The sequence below is a fragment of the Marmota marmota genome, unplaced genomic scaffold, assembly GCF_001458135.2.
Source record: "Marmota marmota marmota unplaced genomic scaffold, marMar, whole genome shotgun sequence".
Lineage (NCBI taxonomy): Eukaryota > Metazoa > Chordata > Mammalia > Rodentia > Sciuridae > Marmota > Marmota marmota.
The window spans coordinates 458,910-479,749 of record NW_025999894.1 but is presented as its reverse complement, the minus strand read 5'-3'; the positions used below and the strand labels follow the sequence as shown (position 1 = coordinate 479,749).

The window sequence follows — 20,840 nt, the reverse complement described above, 5'->3', positions numbered from 1 at the left end:
TATGGATCATTTCTCCCTGGTGCCGTGTGTTTAGGATACTTTGCTCTATGATGATGGAGATGTAAGCTTCTTTCATTCTGTTTTTTCTTTTTTTGGTTAAGTGTTTTATTGGTACATGATTTATGTTTCATGCAATAAAGTTCACCCATTTGAAGCGTGCAAATGGTATTTAGTAGTGTAAATGGTTCAGTGGTTTTAGTATAGAGTTGTGCAACCATTAGCATAATATTATTGTAGAATATTTCATCACCCCAAAAAAGAAACCTTGTATCTCGTAAGCAGTCATTCTTCCTTCTACCTCTCCCTGTCTCTTGGCAACTGTCAGGCTACTTTGTGTTCCTGTGGATTTGTCTTTTCTGAATGTTCCATGTAAGTAGACTCATAATATGTGGCCTTTCAGGTTTGACTTCTTCTACTCAGCATCACATTTCAGCGTTCATCCATGTTGTAGCAGGTGTCAGGACTTCATTCCTTTCTTAAAGCTAAATAGTAATTCACCATAAGGCTAGACCACTTTTGTTTATTCATTCCTCTGTGGGTAGACAAAGTTGTCTCCATTCTGGCTATTGTGAGTTGTATAGTTGTATATGTACATGGTGAACAAGTCTGTGTGTGGTTGTGCCTTCCTTTCTCTGGCCAGATGAGGAAGCTCCATGTTGACACAGGCATCCACTGTCACCTCCATGGTGGGAAGGGAATGTGGAGAATGGCACCTTGCCTTTTATGTTTGATAGAGAATGACACACCTTACTTCTCTCTCATCTTATTGTCTAGTCCAGTGCCATGACTGACTTCAGAGGGGTTGGGAAAACTGTTGATGGCCCTAAAGGAAGTGAGCTGGAAATTCATGGTGAAGAGAACTAATACAGGCTGGGGCTGTAGCTCAGTGGTAGAGCACACGCCTCCCATATGTGAGGCCCCGAGTTTGAACCTCAGCACCACATCAAAATAAATAAATAAAAATAAAGATATTGTGTCCATCTACAACTAAAAAAAAAAAAAAAAGAACTAATACTTGGGGCTGGGGTTGTGGCTTGGGTAGGGTCCTTACCTAGCGCTGGTGAAGCACTGGGTTTGATCCTCAGCATAAAAATTAAATAAATAAATAAAAAGGCATTGTGTCCACCTACCACTAAAAATATATATATGTATACGTATACACACACACACACACACACAGTCCCCCAAAAAGAAAGAGAACTAATATTCTAGAAGAGAAGGGACATTTCCAGGCCCAGAATGACTTGTTCTGTGTACACAGGTCACTCTGAAAAAGGTTCATTAGTAAAATTGGGGTTCCAGGACAGATATTACATGGGTTGACTGACCTTGAAAGCTGCTTGGTGAGAAGACTTTATATCTGCCAAGGTTCATCCTAGGTGAGTATGATGATCTGGGAGCAGAGAAGGGCAGCCACATGGAAGTAATACTATACTGGACTGAGGTTGAGGATTGGGCCATTTTGCATTTTTATTGGAGGCCATGTGACTTAGTGGAGCCCAGAACCTCATCCTAGCTCTGTAGTTTGTCTCTTCTCTCTTCACTTATAAAATGCTTCACCAACAGAACTATAGCAAGACTGATGCTGTGAGCCACCTGGGCCAGTGCTGACCACTCAGAGGATTACAGCTCTAATCTTGGTATATTTCACCAGCCACAGTGGAGCCTTTGGGCACTGCATGACTAGGCCTGGACAGTCTGGTTCTTTTGGCCTGGTTATCTCCTTGGTGGCCGAAGGAGGAGGGGACAGCTGGAGGTGCCTGAGGTGGGGTGGGGTGTTGTGTTGGTGGCAGCCATGTGGCCAGTGCATATTTCAAGGGCAAATGAACAGTTCTTCCTCAGTCTCTCAGCACAAGAAGTTTCTAAAGGAGAACATTTTCTGGGCATGGGAACAACTGGGCAGATCCCCATGATGTACTCAGTTGTCAGTGTTGGAAATGCACCCCTCAATTATTATTTTCCAAACAAAGCAGGACAATGGCAGTGAAAACACTGATTGAATAAAAGCATTTGGCTAATGGAGATAAAACCAGAAGGAAAATAACAACTTTCATTTCCTTTTGTTTTTTGTGTTTTGACATTTGGCAGCATACTTCTAATCTTTTAAGAATTAAAAAAATTATATGGTATGCAAACTTCTGTTTGTTTATGCTTGTTAAATTTAGTGTGAAATAGACTAAAAAATTCCTCTCCTGTTCCATGTCAGCTTGCTCTGTTTTGTTTTTCTTGTAAAGCTGTGTGGTCAAGGGAGTAGTGGGATGTAAGAGACCAATCAAAAACCTGTGGGGGCACATGGGAACCCCTATAGCAGAAGTAAAAACATTTAGCCTTATTTCCTACAGCTCTCTCTGGTCCTTTATCTTGATGATGCTCACAGGCTGCCATTCCTACTTTACGGATGAGGACACTGAGGTTCATGGAGGTGACTAAAAAAGTGGTGGTGGGCAGACCTGTGATCTTTCCACTGATTTGTTTTTTTAGGGCTATAACAGTGTTGATAGCACATGTCTTATATTTAGTGTGGGCACTTGAAGGGTCCTTGCTTTGGAGGTTTGGTGAAGGTGTGGAGGCTCAGAGAGCTCAGAGGAGGGAGAGTGAAGTGAGGAGGTAGGGGCTTTGGGCACTGCAGAGTCATTCATTCCTATAGCAGATGTGTGCCAGGCATTGTGCTAGGCCCAGCATGTAGCGGTGAGGAGATAGTCGGGGACGCTGTCCCCCAGGAGCCTGCAGTTCACAGGTTGTGGAAGGAAGGAGGGAGTGTGGATGGAGAGCCAGAAGTTCAGGCTAGCTCCAAGGCTTCTGACTCTGTCAGCTGGACAGCAGATGGTGGATTCTGGGCCCCCTAGAGGGATAGGAAATGGGTGGATGGGCTGCATAGTAGTCAGGGGGTGGTGGGTTCAGTTTCCTTCTGAGACTTGCATGACGCAGAGATGTGTACAATGGCATCTGAACCATTCTTGGTGGTCATTAGTAGGAGAAGGCATGGTCCTCCGGAGCCTTGCACTACTCTGCACAGGTGCAAAAAGCGGTGATCCTCTTGCCTTCTGCTTCCCTGGCCATGAATGGATCTCCTGTGTCCACCTTGTTCCTGTCCCTTCTTGGGCTTTGCTATCACTCACTCTTTCCTGATTTGTTTCCTATGCTCCCTCCCCTGGCCCTCAACATGATCCACCTGGATAAACATGCTGGCCCCATTTCCCCTCCTGCACCTCTTAGGTGCCAGCTGTCTTCATTCTCCTTGTATGTTTTGCCAGCACCTCCAGCTACATTTGTCTGAAATAAAACGCTAAATAGTCTGCCTCTTCCCTTCCCCTGAAACCTCTCCACCTTTACTTTCTGTTAAGGGAACTTTTTGTCCTCCTTGCCACTCCCTTCCCTTCACTCCACCCATCCTGACTTTTGGTTGTCAGTGCTCTTTCTCCTACTCTATGTTTTTGGCTATCTCCTGCTCTTTCTCATTCCTTTGCCACACCCAGATTCAGGCCCCAGTGTCTTCTCTTTCTGTTCTGGCGACTAAGTGTCTTCCTGACTTCACTCCTCCCCCTGTCCTTTCTCCCCCATTGCTTGATGAGGATTTCAGAAATACCGTTCTGACCACGTCAGTTCCCTGCTCCCAAACAAAACAAAAACCAGCTTTAGTAGCTTTGCCTTCAGCAGTATTTCCCAACATAATTTTAAGTGGCATGCAATTGAATGTTGTTAGTTTTAATAGTTCTTTATCTTAAAAATGCCAAGGTACTTTGGCAATTCCTCAAAGAATTACACATCTGGTTAACATAGAATACAGCAATTGCAGTATATGTATATACCCAGGATTGCTGAAAACACATATATCCATCCTCAGCACCACCAAAACACATAAAAAACTGGAAATAACCCAATGTCCATCAACTAAAGAATGGATGAACAAAATGTGATATATCCATGCAATGTAAAATTATTTTGTCATTAAAAGAAATATGGAGTACTGATACATAATGCTACATGGATGAACCTTTAAAAGATGATTCCAGAGGCTTGGAATGTAACTCAGCAGTAGAGTGTTTGCCTGGCATGTGTGAGGCCTTGAGTTCAATCATTAACACCAATAACAAAAAACAAATAACGAAACATGATACTAAGTGAAAGAAGCTGCACACAGAAGACCATATATTATTTGATTCCATTTATATAAATGAAATATTCAGAATAGGCAAATCCATAGTTTCAGAAAGTAGACTTGTAGTTGCCAGGGAATCTGGGAGTGGGCAGTGACTAGTGCCTGATAAAGCACATGGGTTTCTATTGGGGATGATGAAAATGTTCTGGAATTAGTAATGATGGTCATGCATGCTGTAATCCCAGCGACTTGGGAGGCTGAGGCAGAAGGATAGCAAGTTTGAGCCAACCTGAGCAATTCAGTGAGACCTTGTCTCAAAAAAATAAAAAAAGGGCTGGGAGTACAGTTCAGTGGTAAAGTGCCCCTGTGTTCAATCCCCAGTACCACAAGGAGAATTAAAAAATCAAAAAGTCATGATACTTGCACAACATTGTGGATATACTAAAGAGAGGGGAGGGTGTGGAGGGAGAAAGAGAGGGAAAACACTGAATTGTGCACACCTTTATTGAATTTTATGCAGGGTTATGTCTCAATAAAAACAAAAAGATACCTCCTAATATCATAGTAGTGATACCTGATGTCAGATGTTGTCATTCAAATGAGTATTTAAATTTAAAAGCATATTAACTTAAAAATATTCAGCAGACAGTGGTATGGCTTGTAGTAATGATTCACTGACAATGATTCCCAAGAGTGTAGGGCATGTAGTAAATGCTTTATCAATGGTAGCTGTTTAATTCTCTGGAGGAGAGGCAAGAATCTTTTTTTTGTGTGTGAATTTTTTAGTCGTAGTTGGACACAATACCTTTATTTCACTTATTTATTTTTATGTGGTGCTGAGGATTGAACCTAGGGTCTTGCACATGCCAGGCGAGTGCTCTACTGCTGAGCCCCAGCTCAGCCCAGAAGGCAAGAATCTTGAAGGTGAATAACCAGAGTTGGCAAGTCTACATTTCTTAGCATCTCTGGTGAGGAGGCCCTGGCCATGCAACCTTGGCCTATATCTTGGTGTGTCTGTCCCATTCTGCTTTCTCTGTGTCACTCCCTGAGGGCTTCTGCTCTGCCTCCTCTTTTATTCTTCTCATTCGTCCATAGTATTGCCACAGGTGCACTTGATGGCCCCATGTCTATCCAGGTCTTCTCATGAGCTGCCTGGAGCACCCAGTTTGGAGTCTCTTTTTGTTGTCCTTTGAGGGGTTGCTGTTCCCTACCCAAATTGGAGTTCACATCTTGTGCTTCTGTAAATACCCTGAGCCTGCTGATGTTGCCTTCTTAACACACTTCTTTGAGTGTGTGTAAAGTCATATCTAGTATCATCTTAACTATTGATACATCTTTGTGATGACAAAACAATGTTATAAAATAGGACTGCAAAGATAATTTGAAGATAGGGTGCAGGAGCTGAGGCTATGATAGTGGTGGAGCGCTTGCCTACCATGGGTGAGGCACTGAGTTCCATCCTCAGCACCACGTTAAAAAATAAAAAACAACCCCCCCCCAAATAAACAAAAAATAAAGGTTAAAAATCTGTTTTAAAAAGATGCAGTGCAGAGCCTTGTGGGGTGGTGTAATCCCCCCAGTGACTACTAGGGTGTAGCTCAGTGGTAGAGCACTTTTGGGCTCAATTCCTAATACCCAGAAGAAAAAGATAACAGTATAGAGAGCATTTTGTCCTCTGTGAATGAGCAGTTCTCCTCTTAGGAACATACTCCTAGAAAACCTTGTTACAGGTATCCCAGGAGACACACCTGTATATTACAGAGGTATTTGTGATTGTAAAAATCTGTAGGTAACGGAGATGTCATCCATAGTAGCAGGAGAGGCACATCATTAAATAGTAACACAGTCATATTCTACAGCGTGAAAGTGGATGAGCTGCAGCTTCTATATGGAGCAATAGGGAAGAAACACAAGAAAGCGGCGAAAGACCATATGATGTTTAGGTTTATAATGTTTGTGATCCAGTTATTCTTTTCTTTCTTTGGTACTGGGGATTGAGCCCAGGGGTGCCTATATCCCCAGCCCTTTTTGTTTTAACACGGGGTCTTGCTAAGTTACTTAAGGCCTCAGTAAGTTGCTGAGGCTGACTTTGAACTCGTGATAGTCCTGCCTCAGCCTCGGAGTTGCTGGAATTACAGGAGTGTGCCACCACCCCCAGCTTTTTTTTTTTCCTTAAAAGCAAAGGACTAACTGGGCATGGTTGCGCATGCCTCTAGTTCCAGCTATTCAGGAGGCTGAGACAGGAACCATCTTGGGCAACATAGCTAGACTCCCACCTCAAAATAATAAAAATAATAAGTAAATAGCAAGAGTGAAAACCTAGAACTCAGACTGTTTGCTCTCTGCCCCCCAGAGGAGGTGAGGAGAGAAGGGGGCCCCATGTGAACGCTGGTTGGTATTCTAGATCTTGAGGGGTTGTGGGCTCTTTTCATTTGTGCTTCATATGTGGCTTGCACTTATTCTCTCTCTCCCTCTCTTTTTCCGTGTTGGGGGTTAAGTACTCCCACTGAGCTACATCCCCAGCCCCACCTCCTCTCTTTTAAAAATTTTGAGACAGGGTCTTGATCTCCTGCTCCAGCCTCCTGAGAAGTTGGGATTATAGGCATGCGACATTGTGCCTGGCTACACATATGCTCTTAAATTACCCAATAGTACCTAGTAAAACATTTAAGCAAACAGAAGAGCAACAAGAAAACATTAGGGCTGACTCCCGCCTTTTCTGGGGCCAACTCTGACGTTTAAGACTTAGGAAGGAACATTTCCTCCCAATGTAGCCAGTCAGTGTTGCAGAGTAAATAAAACACTGGGAATGTCTCCAGCAGCAGAGGAATGAGGGAAGTAATATTTTTATCCTGTACCAAAAAAGGAAGTTTACCTTGTAGCATAAAAAGGACCATTTTTTTTTTCTTTTTTTCTTTTTATTCTGAGTGACAAGGACCATTTCAAAGGAGCAATGCAGACTTCTTAGGTCACTAAATTTGATGTGCCTGATCTAGTAGAAGACATTATTATAGCCAAAGGGACATAATTTATTGAAGAATGGAAGCTTAGAGAAATACATTTTTAAGAACCATTTTGGAGTCTGTATGGTGGTGTCTCAGACTCTTCCTAACTGAGACCACAGTATTGCCAGTCTATAGACCTTACGTATTTTGAGGGAGAGCCTTCTTTGAAGAATGTCACAGCCCCTTCACCTTTGCAGCTGCCCTGGAAGGAGCTGGGAATGCCAGGTTCTGATCCTGGTCTGGCACTAATCAGCCCTGGGCCTTGTTGTCTGTACATGGTGAGTCCTGAGGCCCAGCCCACTGCAGAGGTTTGCTTCTGTTTTCTGGACTTGGTGAGCTAGCTGGGGAAAGAATCTCCTGTGGCTTGTTGAACAGACTAGGAAAACTTTATGCTTCCCTGACATCTTCTGGCTCCAAACATCTAGATAAGAGGGGCCTTTTCAGGCTTGAAGATTTAGCAAGGAAAAATTTGTTGTTTTTTGCGACTTTTTTTTTTTTTTTTTTTTTTTTGGGTACTGGGCATTGAATCCTGGGGCACCAGGGTCTCACTAACGTGGCCTCAATCTTCTGATCTCCTGCCTTAGCTGCTTGAATTGCTGGGATTACAAATGTGCTCCATTCTATCTGGCTCTTACAGTTTTCATTGCCGGATTTATTTAAAGCCAGAAAGAATAAGAATAGGATTTGGGCTGGGGATATTGTTCAGTGGTAGCCTGTTTTCCTAGTATATGCCCTGGATTCAATTTCCAGTACTGGAAACAAACAAACAAAAACTAAAAAAGAAAAAAGAATAAGGGTTAAGAGGGTGAGACCAGAAGCCACAGAGGTGGGATCAGATCCTGGTCCACCATTTGCTGGCAGTGCAGCCTTGGGCCAGTTGCTTAACCTTTCTGTTAATTTCCTTTTCTGTAAAATGCAGATAAGAATAACTTCCTGTAGAATTGTTATGAAGAGCCAAAGAGTAAATACCTGTGAAGTGCATAGTAAGGGTTTAGTTAGAATTTGCTTGCTGCTGCTTTTTTTTTTTTTTGTACTAAGTATTGAACCCAGGATGCTTTACCACTGAGCCATATCCCCAGCCCTTTTTTTATGTTTTATTTTGAGACAGGTCTCTCTACGTTGCTGAGGCTGGCTTAGAACTCATGATCCTCCTTTTTAGCCTTCCAAGCCACTAGGATTATAGGTGTGTCCCGCCATAGCCAGAGAATTTGCTATTTCTACTTGGAGAACCCCTTCTATTTTCTAGTACTCTTCTAGTTCTGATCTGTTACTAATATCAGAGAGCTAGCACACTTGAGACTTTGGGAATGCCAGCTGCAGAGAAGACCAGGCAGGACCACTGAGGGTGGTTAGCAGGTTGCGTGCATGTCTGGAAGGAGAGACTCGCATGGTAAATCTACTGTGCTGCCAGGCCAGTTCCACCTTGCTTCTTGTCAGGGAGAAGCCTCTGTGGGCTTCAAGTCCTGCCAAATTGGCCTCAGGGACCTGCTGAGAAGCAACCCTATAGACATATGTACCTGGACAGGCCAGGGAAGAGGAAGCAGATATTTGGATGCCTATCATTTGTCAGTCCCACAGCATCTGGCACAGCAGCTGATGTTCATTGCTTCTGCTTTCCAGATGTAGAGATAGAAGCTCAGAAGAGTGCATCCTCTAGCCTCAGGCCACACAGCTGGAAAGGCAGGATGCTGGTCCCTGTAGTGGGAGGAAAGACTACCCATTTGAGTCCTTGGATGCTGTCCAGGCCAGCTGGTGTCGCTTCCGAGTGCAGGCTGGGAAGGGCAGTGGGTGGCTGCTCCTTGGTGCCCCAACCTTGTTGGGTGCAGGCTTCAGCAGCTGTTTATTTTGTAGTCAGCACTTATTAAGTACCAGGTGTGACCATGCCTGTTTCCTGGTCGTGTATTACTGGGCAGGCATTATAGCAGCTATTTTCTTACTTGAGAGAGAGAGACCAAAGGAAAGCAGAACTAGGAGCATAGCATCAAGGTGTACCTGAGTAGGTGGGATAATGTATTTTTTTTTTTTTAAATCTTTGGCTACTGTGTCATTCATATGGTAGGTGCTTATTGAGCACTTACTGTGTGCCAGATGCTCTTCTAGGCATTGGAGAGACAGTGGTAAAGAGGCAGGTAGGGCTCTGCCCTCATGAAGGCAGGTAGAGCCAGAGTGACATGAACAGATAAATAGGCACATAAGCAAGAAAATGTCAGATAGAGGAGGGGCTCTGCTGAAAATGTGAACTGGTGAATACGACTGCCTCTGAGGAGGCAGTGTTTAAGCTGACATCTGAGTGACAAGGAGCCAGGCCGTGACAGTCACAGGAAGGACAAGGACTGGCAGAAGAAAAAGGAGGTGTGGTAGAAGTCAAGACAGAAACCTGACTGGCAGGCAGGTTTCTTTGGAGTGACAGCAGCATATTGTTCCAATAATAAGAAAAGTGACTGGAACAGGGTGCAGTGGCACACACCCTGTGATCCCAGCAACTTGGGAGGCGGAGGCAGGAGAATCACAAGTTTGATACCAGCCTCAACAATTTAGCAAGGCCCTAAGCAACTTAGCAAGATCCTGTTTCAAAATAAAAAGGGCTTGGGATGTGGTTCAGTGGTAAAGCACCCCTGGGTTTAATTCTCAGTACCAAAAAAAAAAAAAAAAAAAAAAAAAAGTAAAGTGACTGGAAAAGAGAGTATAGCACACAGGTGGCACAGAAAGAGTTAACTTTCAGGACCGGCCCTTCCTCAGGGAACCCCAGGGGCCCAAAGTTAGGATGGTTTGGCTCATTTGAGCATATCTGAGATGAGCCTGTACTTTTGATCTCTGAGGTTCTGGCTCATCCCTCCAGCCCCAGTGATGGTGAGATGAGTTGGGAACCAAGGTCAGCTTGTGAGACTCGGGGACATTAGCCATCATTACCAGAAGTCTGAGGAAGTAGCTCCCTTTGCTGCCTGCAGAAATCTACCTGGCTCCTTCTGGCTTCTCCACAGCTGCTGTGGGGAATCCAAGCCCTTCCCATAAGTACTGGTTGCAGGGTAGAGGTGAGCTGACCATTCACTTTTCTTGAGCTGTCGTCTTGTGCGCACAGGGTGAAAACACCTGCTCCTTGGCAGATTCCTTCTTGGCTCGAATCCTGTGCTCCCTCTGAGAAGAGTGAAGTCACAGTGTTGTTGGAAACCCAGAGACAGTGGACGTCTGGCTGAGGGCCCTGTGGCTCACCCCCCTGTACTTCCACATTCTCTGGCTTCTGGAGATGGTGACAGCCCAGCACTTAGCACCACCACAACCACTAGCCAGGTCTAAATTAAGCACAAAATCATGGGAACTTGAAAATTTCCCATGCAGCTTGTCATTTTTTTTTCAAACATCTCAGGCTGGAAAGTTGTACTGCCTAGCAATGGTAATCCATAGCATGGCCTGCTTTGGGGAGGGGACCCAGTCTCTGGGTGTGTGTGGCCCCATTGTCTTTCATCAGTGATGTTTCCAGTGGCAGAGTCACTGTGTATTAAAAACGGAAATTTCTTTGGGGGTCGCATGCTGCTTTCCTGGGAGAGGAGAGGAATTCTGAGGGCTGCTCTTCACACTTCCAAAGCCCAAAGGGAAGCCCTCCTTTGCCCTCCCACGGAGCCCTGTAGGCCTACAGAAACATCTGTCTGATTGGCTCGTGGCCTGAGTTTTAGTCCCTTAGACTATGACTTGTGGCTGAGCTCCCCATGATACCATGGAGATGGCAGGGAACAGGGCCACTGGTCAGAACCGTGGCTTTTAGAACTGAAAGGTTTGGGAAGAACATCTGGTTTACCTCTGTCATTTTAGAAGCAAGGACCTGGTCACTGGCTTCCTTGATGCTGCAGAGCAGTTATAGCATCGCATCTTGGTCCGCATATTTCCCTGTTTCTCCTAAATCTGGTCTCTGTACCACTGCATATCATTTGCTTTTTTGCATGATTTATTCTCCCCTCCCAGTGCTGGGGAGAACCTAGGGTGTCCTTCATGCTAGACAAGCACTCTGCCACTAAGCTTCACCCCTAGCACCTTTTTCATGATTTTAAAAGAATATTGTCCTTGATTTGGTCATTTGTAAAACTATTGAATAAGGGTGAAGGGTGGAAGGGAGGTAGAGGAATATTAAAAGTTTGCTTGTTTTCCTTGAATGTCTGCTTTAGGTGTCCCCTTTGTGCAGTTGTCAGGGTGTTTGATCCTCGACTCAGGAGGTTGCAGCTCATCATGCCCCATTCCCTGGGTCAGCAGCAACAACCAGAACCAGGTCTCTTGACCCTGCCCTTGCTTCACACAGTCTTTAAAAATAACCACATTTTGCAGGGCACGGTGGTGCATGCCTGTAATCGCAGAAGCTCGGGAGGCTGAGATAGGAGGATCGTGAGTTCAAAGCCATCCTCAGCAATGTCGAGGCGCTAAGCAACTCAGTGAGACCCTGTCTCTAAATAAAATACAAAATAGGGCTAGGGATGTGGCTCAGTGGTTGAGTGCCCCGAGTTCAGGCCTTAGTACCAAAACAAACAAACAAACAAACAAAAAACCCTCCAGAAAAACAAAAAAACAAAACAAAAAACCCCCACATTTCACCACTAATATAATCTGTATTCATGGGTGGCTCTTCCAGAGACAAAACGGTTGGTAAAGAACAGTGAAATTCTTTGGCATGTTTTTTGGCACTTGATTGCTGCTTTTAGGAAAATTAAGGTCACTTAAAGTTTCAGGAGGCCATCTGATATATACTTGAGCTCTCTTGTGCTTGTTGGAATGACTGACGGATCTTGGGAGAAGCTGCCCAGGTGGCTTCTTGTTAGAAGGCCTTCTACTTACCTGAAAGATGATGTTGATTAGCATGGGGCTTGGCTGTCCCTACACAGTCAGCCCTTTACATCTCCACCTTGATATGGGTGGACTTATACTCCAGAGAAATGAGTGTGGGCAGTTTAACTTTACCTGGCCTACCATATAGAAGGCAAAGTCAAATGTTTGTTTTCCCTCAAAAATTTTTAAGTATATGAATGCAAAGGTTTTTTTTGTTGTTGTTCCAATTAGTTATATATGACAGTAGAATGCATTTTTGACACATCATACATAAATGCAGTATAACTTCTTATTCTTTTGGTTGCTCATGATGTAGAGTCACATTGGTTATGTAGTCATATATGTACATAGATTGATAAAGTCTGATTCATTGTACTATCCTTCCTACTCCACACCCCCTTCCCTCCCTTCTCTTCATTCCCCTCTACCTAATCCATTCCCTATCTAATATTATTCCCTAGCACACATACCCCCTTATTGTGAATTGACATCTGCATATCAGAGAAAACATTTGGCCTTTGGTTTTTTAGGATTGACTTATTTCACTTAGCATGATATTCTCTAGCTCCATGCATTTACCAGCAAATGCCATCATTTCATTCTTCTTTAAGGCTGAGTAATATTCCATTTTGTATATATGTCACATTTTTTTTCTTCATTCTTCTGTTGAAGGGCACCTAGGTTGCTTCCATAGTTTAGCTATTGTGAGTTGAGCTGCTATAAATATTGATGTTGTTGTGTCACTATAGTGTGCTGGTTTTAAGTCCTTTGGGTATAAACCAAGGAGTGGGATAGCTGGGGCAAATGGTGTGGTTCCATTCCAATTTTCGGATACTAATATAAAGTTTGGTTTTGGTTTCTCTAATCAACATAAAGCCATTGGAATGAAGATGCTCAGGTTCCATTAGTGAAGAAGGTGTTGCATTTGGGCTGAAGCTCATTGTTTTTCCTGGTGAGGGAAATAAAGGAATTTCTCCCTGCTTCTACATGAGCCACAGTTCTTAGGCTTTAAGTTAATGCTAACGTGGCTGAAGCAGAACCATAATAGTCCTTTCTCTTTAGGCTGAAATGATTACTGTTGAAAAGAATGTGGTACTGTCCATATTGTCCTGACTGGGCTGTTGTCTTCTGGAGGGTCTGTCATGTGAGCTGCTGTCTCAGCTACCCCTGACTGGGCCTCCTTATAAAGGGCCTTGTACCCTTTTCCCCAGGAGGAAGATGGAAGTGTTTGCTTTCTCATAGATGGCACATAAAGGGATCAGAGCCAGTTAATCAAGGATTGCAGAGTGTCACCCACATTTCCGGTTCCTGTGCATCATACCCCGGACCCCTAGCCCCGCTTCAGTGTGCCTAAAATCATCTGGGGAGCTTGTTAAGAATGCAGCATCCTCTTGGTTCTACCTCTTTTCTATCTCTGGATTTTCAAACAGGCTCCTAGGGTGTTCTGATAAATATGGGCTGTGGACTATACAGATGTGACACTGGGGGAAACATGGACATGTCCGTTCTCAAGCTCACTCTCATCTGCTTTTAGAAGGATGAAGTATGTGTGAAGTCATAGGAGCTGCCATCTGATGTGGGATGTTCAGTCAATCCACTCAATCATATGTATTGATTGGGACTGATTTGCTACAGTCACTGTTGAGTCCTGTAACTGTTAGGTTTAGGGAGAGGGTATTGAGGGACAGATGTTGCTATTTCTTCACAGCAGGGCTTTATCCTTGATAATGGAACTGAAAAGTAACTGCCCAGAATTTCCTTAGGAAGCACAGGTGAAGTCACCATGTTTTGACAGTGTCCTACTTGGGTGATTCAGAACCTAGAAGAATCTGTCCCTCATGATCAGGAGTACCAGATTTGAAAGGAATTTCCCTATTCAACTCTACATGTCCTTGGAGCACATTTTTATAGACTTCTTGCCTCCAGGGGCATATCAGCCTTGGGTTGTTATTCCCCTATTAGTTGTTTAATTCAGTTACTTTATGGTTCCCATCATACATTGCTCTCGTGAAAAAGTAGATGATCCCAGACTTTGGGGATGCTTCATCACTGGGGAGTGCTGAGAATCCCTGGGAATACACAGCCCTCTATGTCAGTCTGCTGCCGGGGAGCCTGGCATTGTCTTTACACTTCTGCTTGAAGCCCACTGGGAGCTGAAGGAACAACCATGCTCTCTTTGGCTGTTGCTGGCTTTCCTCCTCTTGTCCTCTCAAGCACTTGTTGCATAGGACATGCAGTTGCAAGTGACAAAAACCCCACTGAAAGTTACAAATGACTTCTCAGTTACATGAGAAGGGATGAATGGCTTCAGATATAGATGAACCTAGAGGTACAAATGATGTGATGTCTTTCACCCTTTCTTTCACCCTCTTTTTGCTTTCTCCTGTACTTATTTCAGTTTTAGGTAACCTCTGACCCTGGCCTTGTGGTGGCTTCTAGCAGCTTAGCAACCTCCTGGCTTCCCATTTGTCTCAGGTCCCATCCAGAGAGGGTTCCAGGTGGCCTAATCTGGATTGTCAATATACCACCAGGCTGGGGTACTTTGGTGCTTTAATTGACCCTGCCTGAGACCAGAGCCTCCTTCTGGCCAATCCCTGAGAATGACTGAGGCACCCTTTCCAAGACAATTGGAGATGTTTGTTGCACAGGTAAAACCAGCAGATTCCATTAACAGGCTGAAAATTAAATATTTGGCTTAGAAGAAGGCTTTTAGTTCTGGAGACAAAATGTAGAGAAATGAGTCTTTCTTTCCATACTGAAAATATTGTGGATTTTGATGATGGAGTCCTTAAAACTCTCAAGGACTTCCAAAAAGGCTAACAAATCATTCTTTTTGTTTGTTTGTGGTGCTAGGAATTAAATGCAGGGCCACCCAGTACACCAGGCAAATGCTCTGCCAGTGATCTTTACCACCAGCTCTGGTCCAAATTCTAACTTATCTCCCCCTGCAACATCCCCAGGCCAGCTAGGATGTTCAGTTTCTTTGCTGTTGGTTGGAATTTTATTGACTCACAGTGATTAAGAGTGGCTATCTCAGCCTGGTATGGTGGCACACGCCTGTAATCCCAGCTACTTGGAAGTCAGAGGCAGGAGGATCACAAGTTTGAGGCTAGCCTGGGCAACTTAATGAGGCCTTGTCTCAAAATAAAAAAATAAACAGGACTGGGAATATAGTGCAGTATTAGAGTGCCCCTGAATTCAGTCCCTGGTACCATAAATAAATGTATGTATGTATAACAGAATTGTACAAATTCACACAGTGACATTGTCCCTTTACTTTTCAGTATGTAATTTATAAAAAGAAGTTCTCCCACCTTTCAGTGGGGGAGTTCTCTTTTATGTGAATTTTTAACAAAGTTTATTTTTCTCCCGTTTTCACAACTCCTCCTTGTCCCGCTGTCTTCCCCATATCTGGCCTGGAGTCCTGAAGATGTGGTTCACATTTGTGAACTGGTCATAATTCCTAGGTTTAAATCAAATAAGGATCCCAGGAGGTAACAAATTCCTGTTCTAGTGGCTTTTGCATGTGCTCAGCAGGCTGGAAATGGAAGAACTGGCAAACTGGGAAGGAAAGTTTGGAAAGTAGAGCAAGCAAACTATTGAGAAGAGAGAACAAAACCAAAAACTCAGGTTTTGGAATAATAGGATATGTCCTTGGGAGTTAGAGGAACACGTGTTGGAGGGTGGGAGCTTGCTTTTGGGAAGGTGTCTTGGCAGATATTTGCTGAAGAAGAACCACTAAGTATTTACAATACAGTCCTGGGGTTGAAGAGGAGAAGTTTGAAATGGGAAAATTAGAGTCTGGGGTGTACATGGCTCAGTTTGCCAAAGTCATGGAGGTTCAGGTGTTCTGTGCCTGTGGTCATTGCCAGGGTCCTGCAGCTTGGCTTAGGTCACCCTAAGTTGGAATTGGAAGTTTCAGTTTGCAGCATCTTGCTTGGATAAGGTGCATAGCCCTGTTGACCTGGAAACACGGTCCCTGAGGCACCTCTGGTGTCTTTTCAACTAGTGGGCATTTCTTATCCCCAGATCTCTCCCTTCTTAGCATCTGCTAATTCTGAAGGCTGCTCTTTCTATAAGCTTTAAGAAGATAGCAGAAAGTTATGTCAATTATATGGTCTTTATTTTTCAGACTGCAGTGCATATTTTATTAGCTTTTTCCTTAGGAAGCTTGAATATTTCAGAGACCACCAACAGGTGTCTGTGCAATTTGAACCTGTTAAAGAAAGACCCCCACCTTGGTCAACAGACCTGACATCTGAATTGTTCAGCATTCCTTCCTTGGTCAGTGTCAAGGAAACAGGCACTCTGGCTCTTGCTCACAGGAGTCACTGTCTTTTCTTTGTCACAGGCTTACTAGGCCCAGTGGAAGCCCTGATGGGGCTTCACAGTTTACCCCAGTCTGCTGGAGGATGCTGGGCCCAGCTGTTAGACTTCTGCCACGTGGCACTCTGTAAGATGGTGGGACTAGGGGGCTGGGGATGTGGCTCAAGCGGTAGCGNCTCTCTCTCTCCCTATCTCTACTCAAAAAAAAAAAAAAAAAAGATGGTGGGACTAGAGGAGGGTAGCAGAACCCAGGGTATGTTTCTCCCTTGGGGAAGTATTCTTTTTTCCTAAGATATTCTCAACCATTCAAGGTCTTTTTACCAACATTATTTGCTCTAGTGCTTAATTGAATTATGGAGAGAGGTGTTGAGGCCTCTGCAAGGGAGAATCCCAGCTCGGCCCACTTCTCTTGGAGTGGAGGCAGTCATCCCGCCCAGCTGAGAAGTGTTAGGGTCCCTTGCATATAGTAGGGCCCCTATAAGTGCATCTGAACATTACCTCTGATTTTGACACATAGCTATCACCCCTCCCCCCACCCCTTTTGTTGATACTGGGGACTGAACCTAGGGGCAGGGACATTTTACCACTGAGCTACATCCCCAGTCCTTTTAATTTTTATTTTGAGACAGGATCTTGTTAAGTTGCTGAGGCTGGCCTCAAACTAGCCATCCTCCTGCCTCAGCCTCTCCAGTTGCTGGAATTACAGGTATGTGTTACCATACTCATCAACACAATATGTACTCTGTAAGCTGGGAGATACTCACTATAAATCAGAGTGTTCTTTTTCCCTTTGTCAGACCCGTCCCATTTCTGCCAGCAGTATATGTTGCCCTATGAATGAAAAGCCTACTTAAAGCAAATATGCAGGTCACTATAAAAAAATATTTTTATCTCTGGTCCTCTGATAGGCTTTGGAGGATTCACAAGAGCTGGCCAAGTGGGCAGAGAGGCAGAACATGCCTGCCTTCAACCAAAGCCAGTTCTGTGGCCATAGACAGAGTCAGAGACAGAGTCAGAGACAGAATCCTGAGCGTACTTGAGGTCATGAGATGGTGGATGAAACTTTGTGAGCTGTCCCTTTCTTGTGTGGTGATATGAAAAGTGGCCATTATATTTCCTGTGCCATCCTTTTGTTTACTTGTTTATTTTGATAGGTTCATTGCCCATCTGAGCTTTAGATGAGAAAACGGAGACTGTCTTTGTTTCTCTAGTAGAAATAGCACAGCAGCATGGTGGAGAGGAAAGGCCATTTCAAGAGGAGGTGGCAGGTCCTGGACTACACAGGGGATATATCTAGAGAAGGATGCTGGCCCAGCTGGGTGACTTTTTCTGCCAGACAGTTGACAGTGATTTTCTTTTTCTTTATTTTTTTTTTGTTATAGAAACAGATTATTTATGAGACAGTAGTTTTCACAAGCTTGATAAGCAAGACAGAGATCCTGGCCTGAAGGAACCCAAATGGCCAAGAAAGTAGTAGTGATGATTGGAGCCCCTCACTTTCTGTCCAGTCTCCAGCTGTTCTGCTTAATCTGTGGCCATCTCTGAAGTCTTCTGGGCCTTAGAATCCTCATTTTGTAGATGAGGAACCTTTATCCTCTGCAGGATTATGGCCTTCTTGAGGATAAGGACACTTTCTAATCTCTAATATTATTTATTCAACAGTGTTATTTCGTGTTGGGCACAGTGCTTGCTAGGTGCTGGGTACTCACTGTGAACGAGGCAGATGGGGGTCACCAAACTTGAGGACCAGAGCCTTGTGTCGGAGATGTGGACCCCGCTTTAACTCCGTAAGTGTTTCTCATCTGGAGGAAGAGGGGATGGATGTGTTTGGAGTTAATGGAATGCATATCTCTGGGCCTCAGTTTTCTCCTCTATTGAGTTGAGGGGGTTGGGCTCCAACTAAGAAGTTTTAAGGCTGTGTTAGCTGGGTCAGATGCCTAGGGTCTTGAAAGTGGCGGAGGGAAAGTTGGTTGTCATCCTTGCTCTAGAAGACCAGAGATAACCCTCATTAGTTCTCGAGCAGGGAAGGTCAGAAAAGAAGTAGCTCTTGAGGAAGAAGGCCAGGGGACCAAGGCCAAATGTTCAGCAGTTTTAGAGGTATAAACGAGCATTTTGGATTAAGATAGCCCTAAATTGAGAGGCTACATATAATTTTAAAACTATCAGAATTGAGCTTGGGGTATAACTCAGTGGTAACTGAGTGTGAGGCCCTGTATTAAAGCCCCAGTGTAAAATATAAAATACACATATCAGGACCAATTTCCCCAGCATCCTGATTCTTTCACAGTACCCAGCAGTGAAAATAGAACCCACCAAATAGCCATTTTAGTGGAAGACTTTCTTGGAAATGGAACAATAGTTACAATGTTTACTTGAGTTTAGGTTTTACTCATTATTAGCTGACATTATCAATTTTACTTATTATTACTGGCACTATTGATTTTATCTGTTTTGAAAGCAAAATGGACTCTCTCACATCGTAAGGAGGCAAGAATATGTTAACTATATACACAACCTGCCCATTCTTACCTAATACCTGCAGTTTATAGAAGTGTCTGGGCAAGGATCTCCCACCGTCACAGGGTGCTCATATCAGCAACCAGATCACCGTCACAGGGTGCTTTTTCTGTCTCTCTAGGTCATGGCTTCCAGCTTCTTGGACCTGAGGCTCCAGAGGAGGAAATGACTGTTCCGGGCTCTTGCTCCAGCTCAGTTACGGAAACTGGACCTTCATAGGGTGTGGACTTACAGAGAGAACAGGAAAGTTTCTCTTTGAAGGGCTTTAAATTTGTAACAAAGAAAATAAAAATGACGACTTCATCTATCAGACGACAGATGAAAAACATTGTGAACAATTACTCAGAGGCTGAAATCAAAGTCCGGGAAGCCACCTCCAATGACCCATGGGGACCATCCAGCTCTCTGATGACCGAGATTGCTGACCTGACTTATAACGTGGTTGCCTTCTCGGAGATCATGAGTATGGTGTGGAAACGGCTCAATGACCATGGCAAGAACTGGAGGCACGTGTATAAGGCACTGACCCTGCTGGACTACCTCATTAAGACAGGCTCTGAGCGTGTGGCCCAGCAGTGCCGTGAGAACATCTTTGCAATCCAGACCTTGAAGGACTTCCAGTATATTGACCGTGACGGCAAGGACCAGGGCATCAATGTGCGTGAAAAGTCTAAGCAGCTGGTGGCCCTTCTCAAGGATGAGGAGCGACTGAAGGCTGAGAGGGCCCAGGCTCTCAAAACCAAAGAGCGCATGGCCCAGGTGGCCACTGGCATGGGCAGCAACCAGATCACCTTTGGCCGCGGCTCCAGCCAGCCCAATCTCTCCACCAGCTACTCAGAGCAGGAGTATGGCAAGGCTGGGGGGTCACCAGCCTCCTATCATGGCTGTGAGTAATCTAAGCCCTTCCTACCCTGACTCAAATGGGCACCTTATGTAGATGCAGTACCCAGGGCAGCAGGTAGCCTGGGTTGCCTGGGGCTGAGGATGTGGCAGCCACTCTAGGACTTGATTCTGTCCTCAGTTCTCAGCTTTTGCATACTAGACAACAGTGCCCTAGTCTGGGTTGAGTTATGCTCACAAAAGGGCTTTCAGTCCCTTGGCTGCTCTGTGGGTTTCATTCTGTGCATCTGGGCAGGGTGGCTCCTGTGGCTTCCTGGGTTCTCAGGAGAAGATGGGCACCAAGGCAGGTCTCATTAGCTTTTTCTTCTGAGAAGGTTTGCCAGCATAGGAATTGCCTACTACTACTCAAGTAATGGGGAGCTGATTGATAACTAGGAGGAAATGAATGCTCTTTTTTGGTAATCTTGTTTCCTTAATCTGTATTAAATTTTTTTTCTGTTGACTGAGCTGTAGGTCTCTTGAGTGGCTCAGTGTATTCTACTTCAGCATCATAGAGCATGGAAATTGGGTGTTTCTGTTTTGTGTAGAGAGGGAAAATTGCTAAAAAACCTCCACAGGTTGTTAATGTGAGCAAGACTTCTTTTCCAAACATGCAAAAGGAGTGCTCTGTGATTTGGTTGTGTGGTTGGCTCTGCACTGGACAGGGCTGGTCTTTTTTCTGGTTTTGCTTGTCAGTTCACTTTGGGTATTTGTCCTGTGTTCGGAAGTGATTTCAGGGAGCAGAAGTAGAGTTTAAGGCCTGTTAGAAGCTAATGTCCTGAACCACGTTTGGCATCCTGGCCAAGGTCTTAGGAATAGTGCCCCTTCTCCACCCTTCCAGTGCTCTGTGGCCATGGTGCGAACCCCACATTGAGATAGTTGGCTTTGGTGGCTTTATATAAGGATACGGAGGTATAGAGCTGGGGGAGTGCAGAAATTGTATTTTCTGACTACAAAAACAAAAATGCAGATTTTTATGCCCATGCTTTCTGGAATTAGTAACACTATATCAGCATAACAGTAAACATTTTTTTTGAAGAGTTATTTGTAGTTTGGCAAGCCGGTCAACTCTTGCTTAGTCAGTGGTTCTGTCATCAGACCACTTGCCAACATTTCCTGCTTTTGCAGGTTTCAATTTGACTTTGTCCCCTTGCCACAGCATGTTAAGAAATGTGTCAAATGAGAAATTTGCATATCAAAGTCAG

General features: G+C 44.4%; 2 protein-coding genes across 5 annotated transcripts in view; both read left to right on the top strand.

Moving 5' to 3' along the window:
* The window catches only part of LOC107157133 (multidrug and toxin extrusion protein 1), a 612,661-nt gene that overhangs the window by 343,647 nt on the left and 248,174 nt on the right, over positions 1 to 20,840 (top strand). The gene's annotated exons all lie outside the window — the stretch shown is intronic.
* Epn2 (epsin 2) overlaps positions 1 to 20,840 on the top strand; it is a 96,120-nt gene that overhangs the window by 28,869 nt on the left and 46,411 nt on the right. For all 4 annotated transcript variants that reach the window (XM_048796044.1, XM_048796053.1, XM_048796038.1 and 1 more), the window contains exons 2-3: positions 17,902 to 18,026; positions 18,878 to 19,642. In XM_048796044.1, the coding sequence (XP_048652001.1) occupies positions 19,048 to 19,642 (595 nt within the window). In that variant the 5' untranslated portion in view covers positions 17,902 to 18,026; positions 18,878 to 19,047. The remainder of the gene's footprint in view (positions 1 to 17,901; positions 18,027 to 18,877; positions 19,643 to 20,840) is intronic.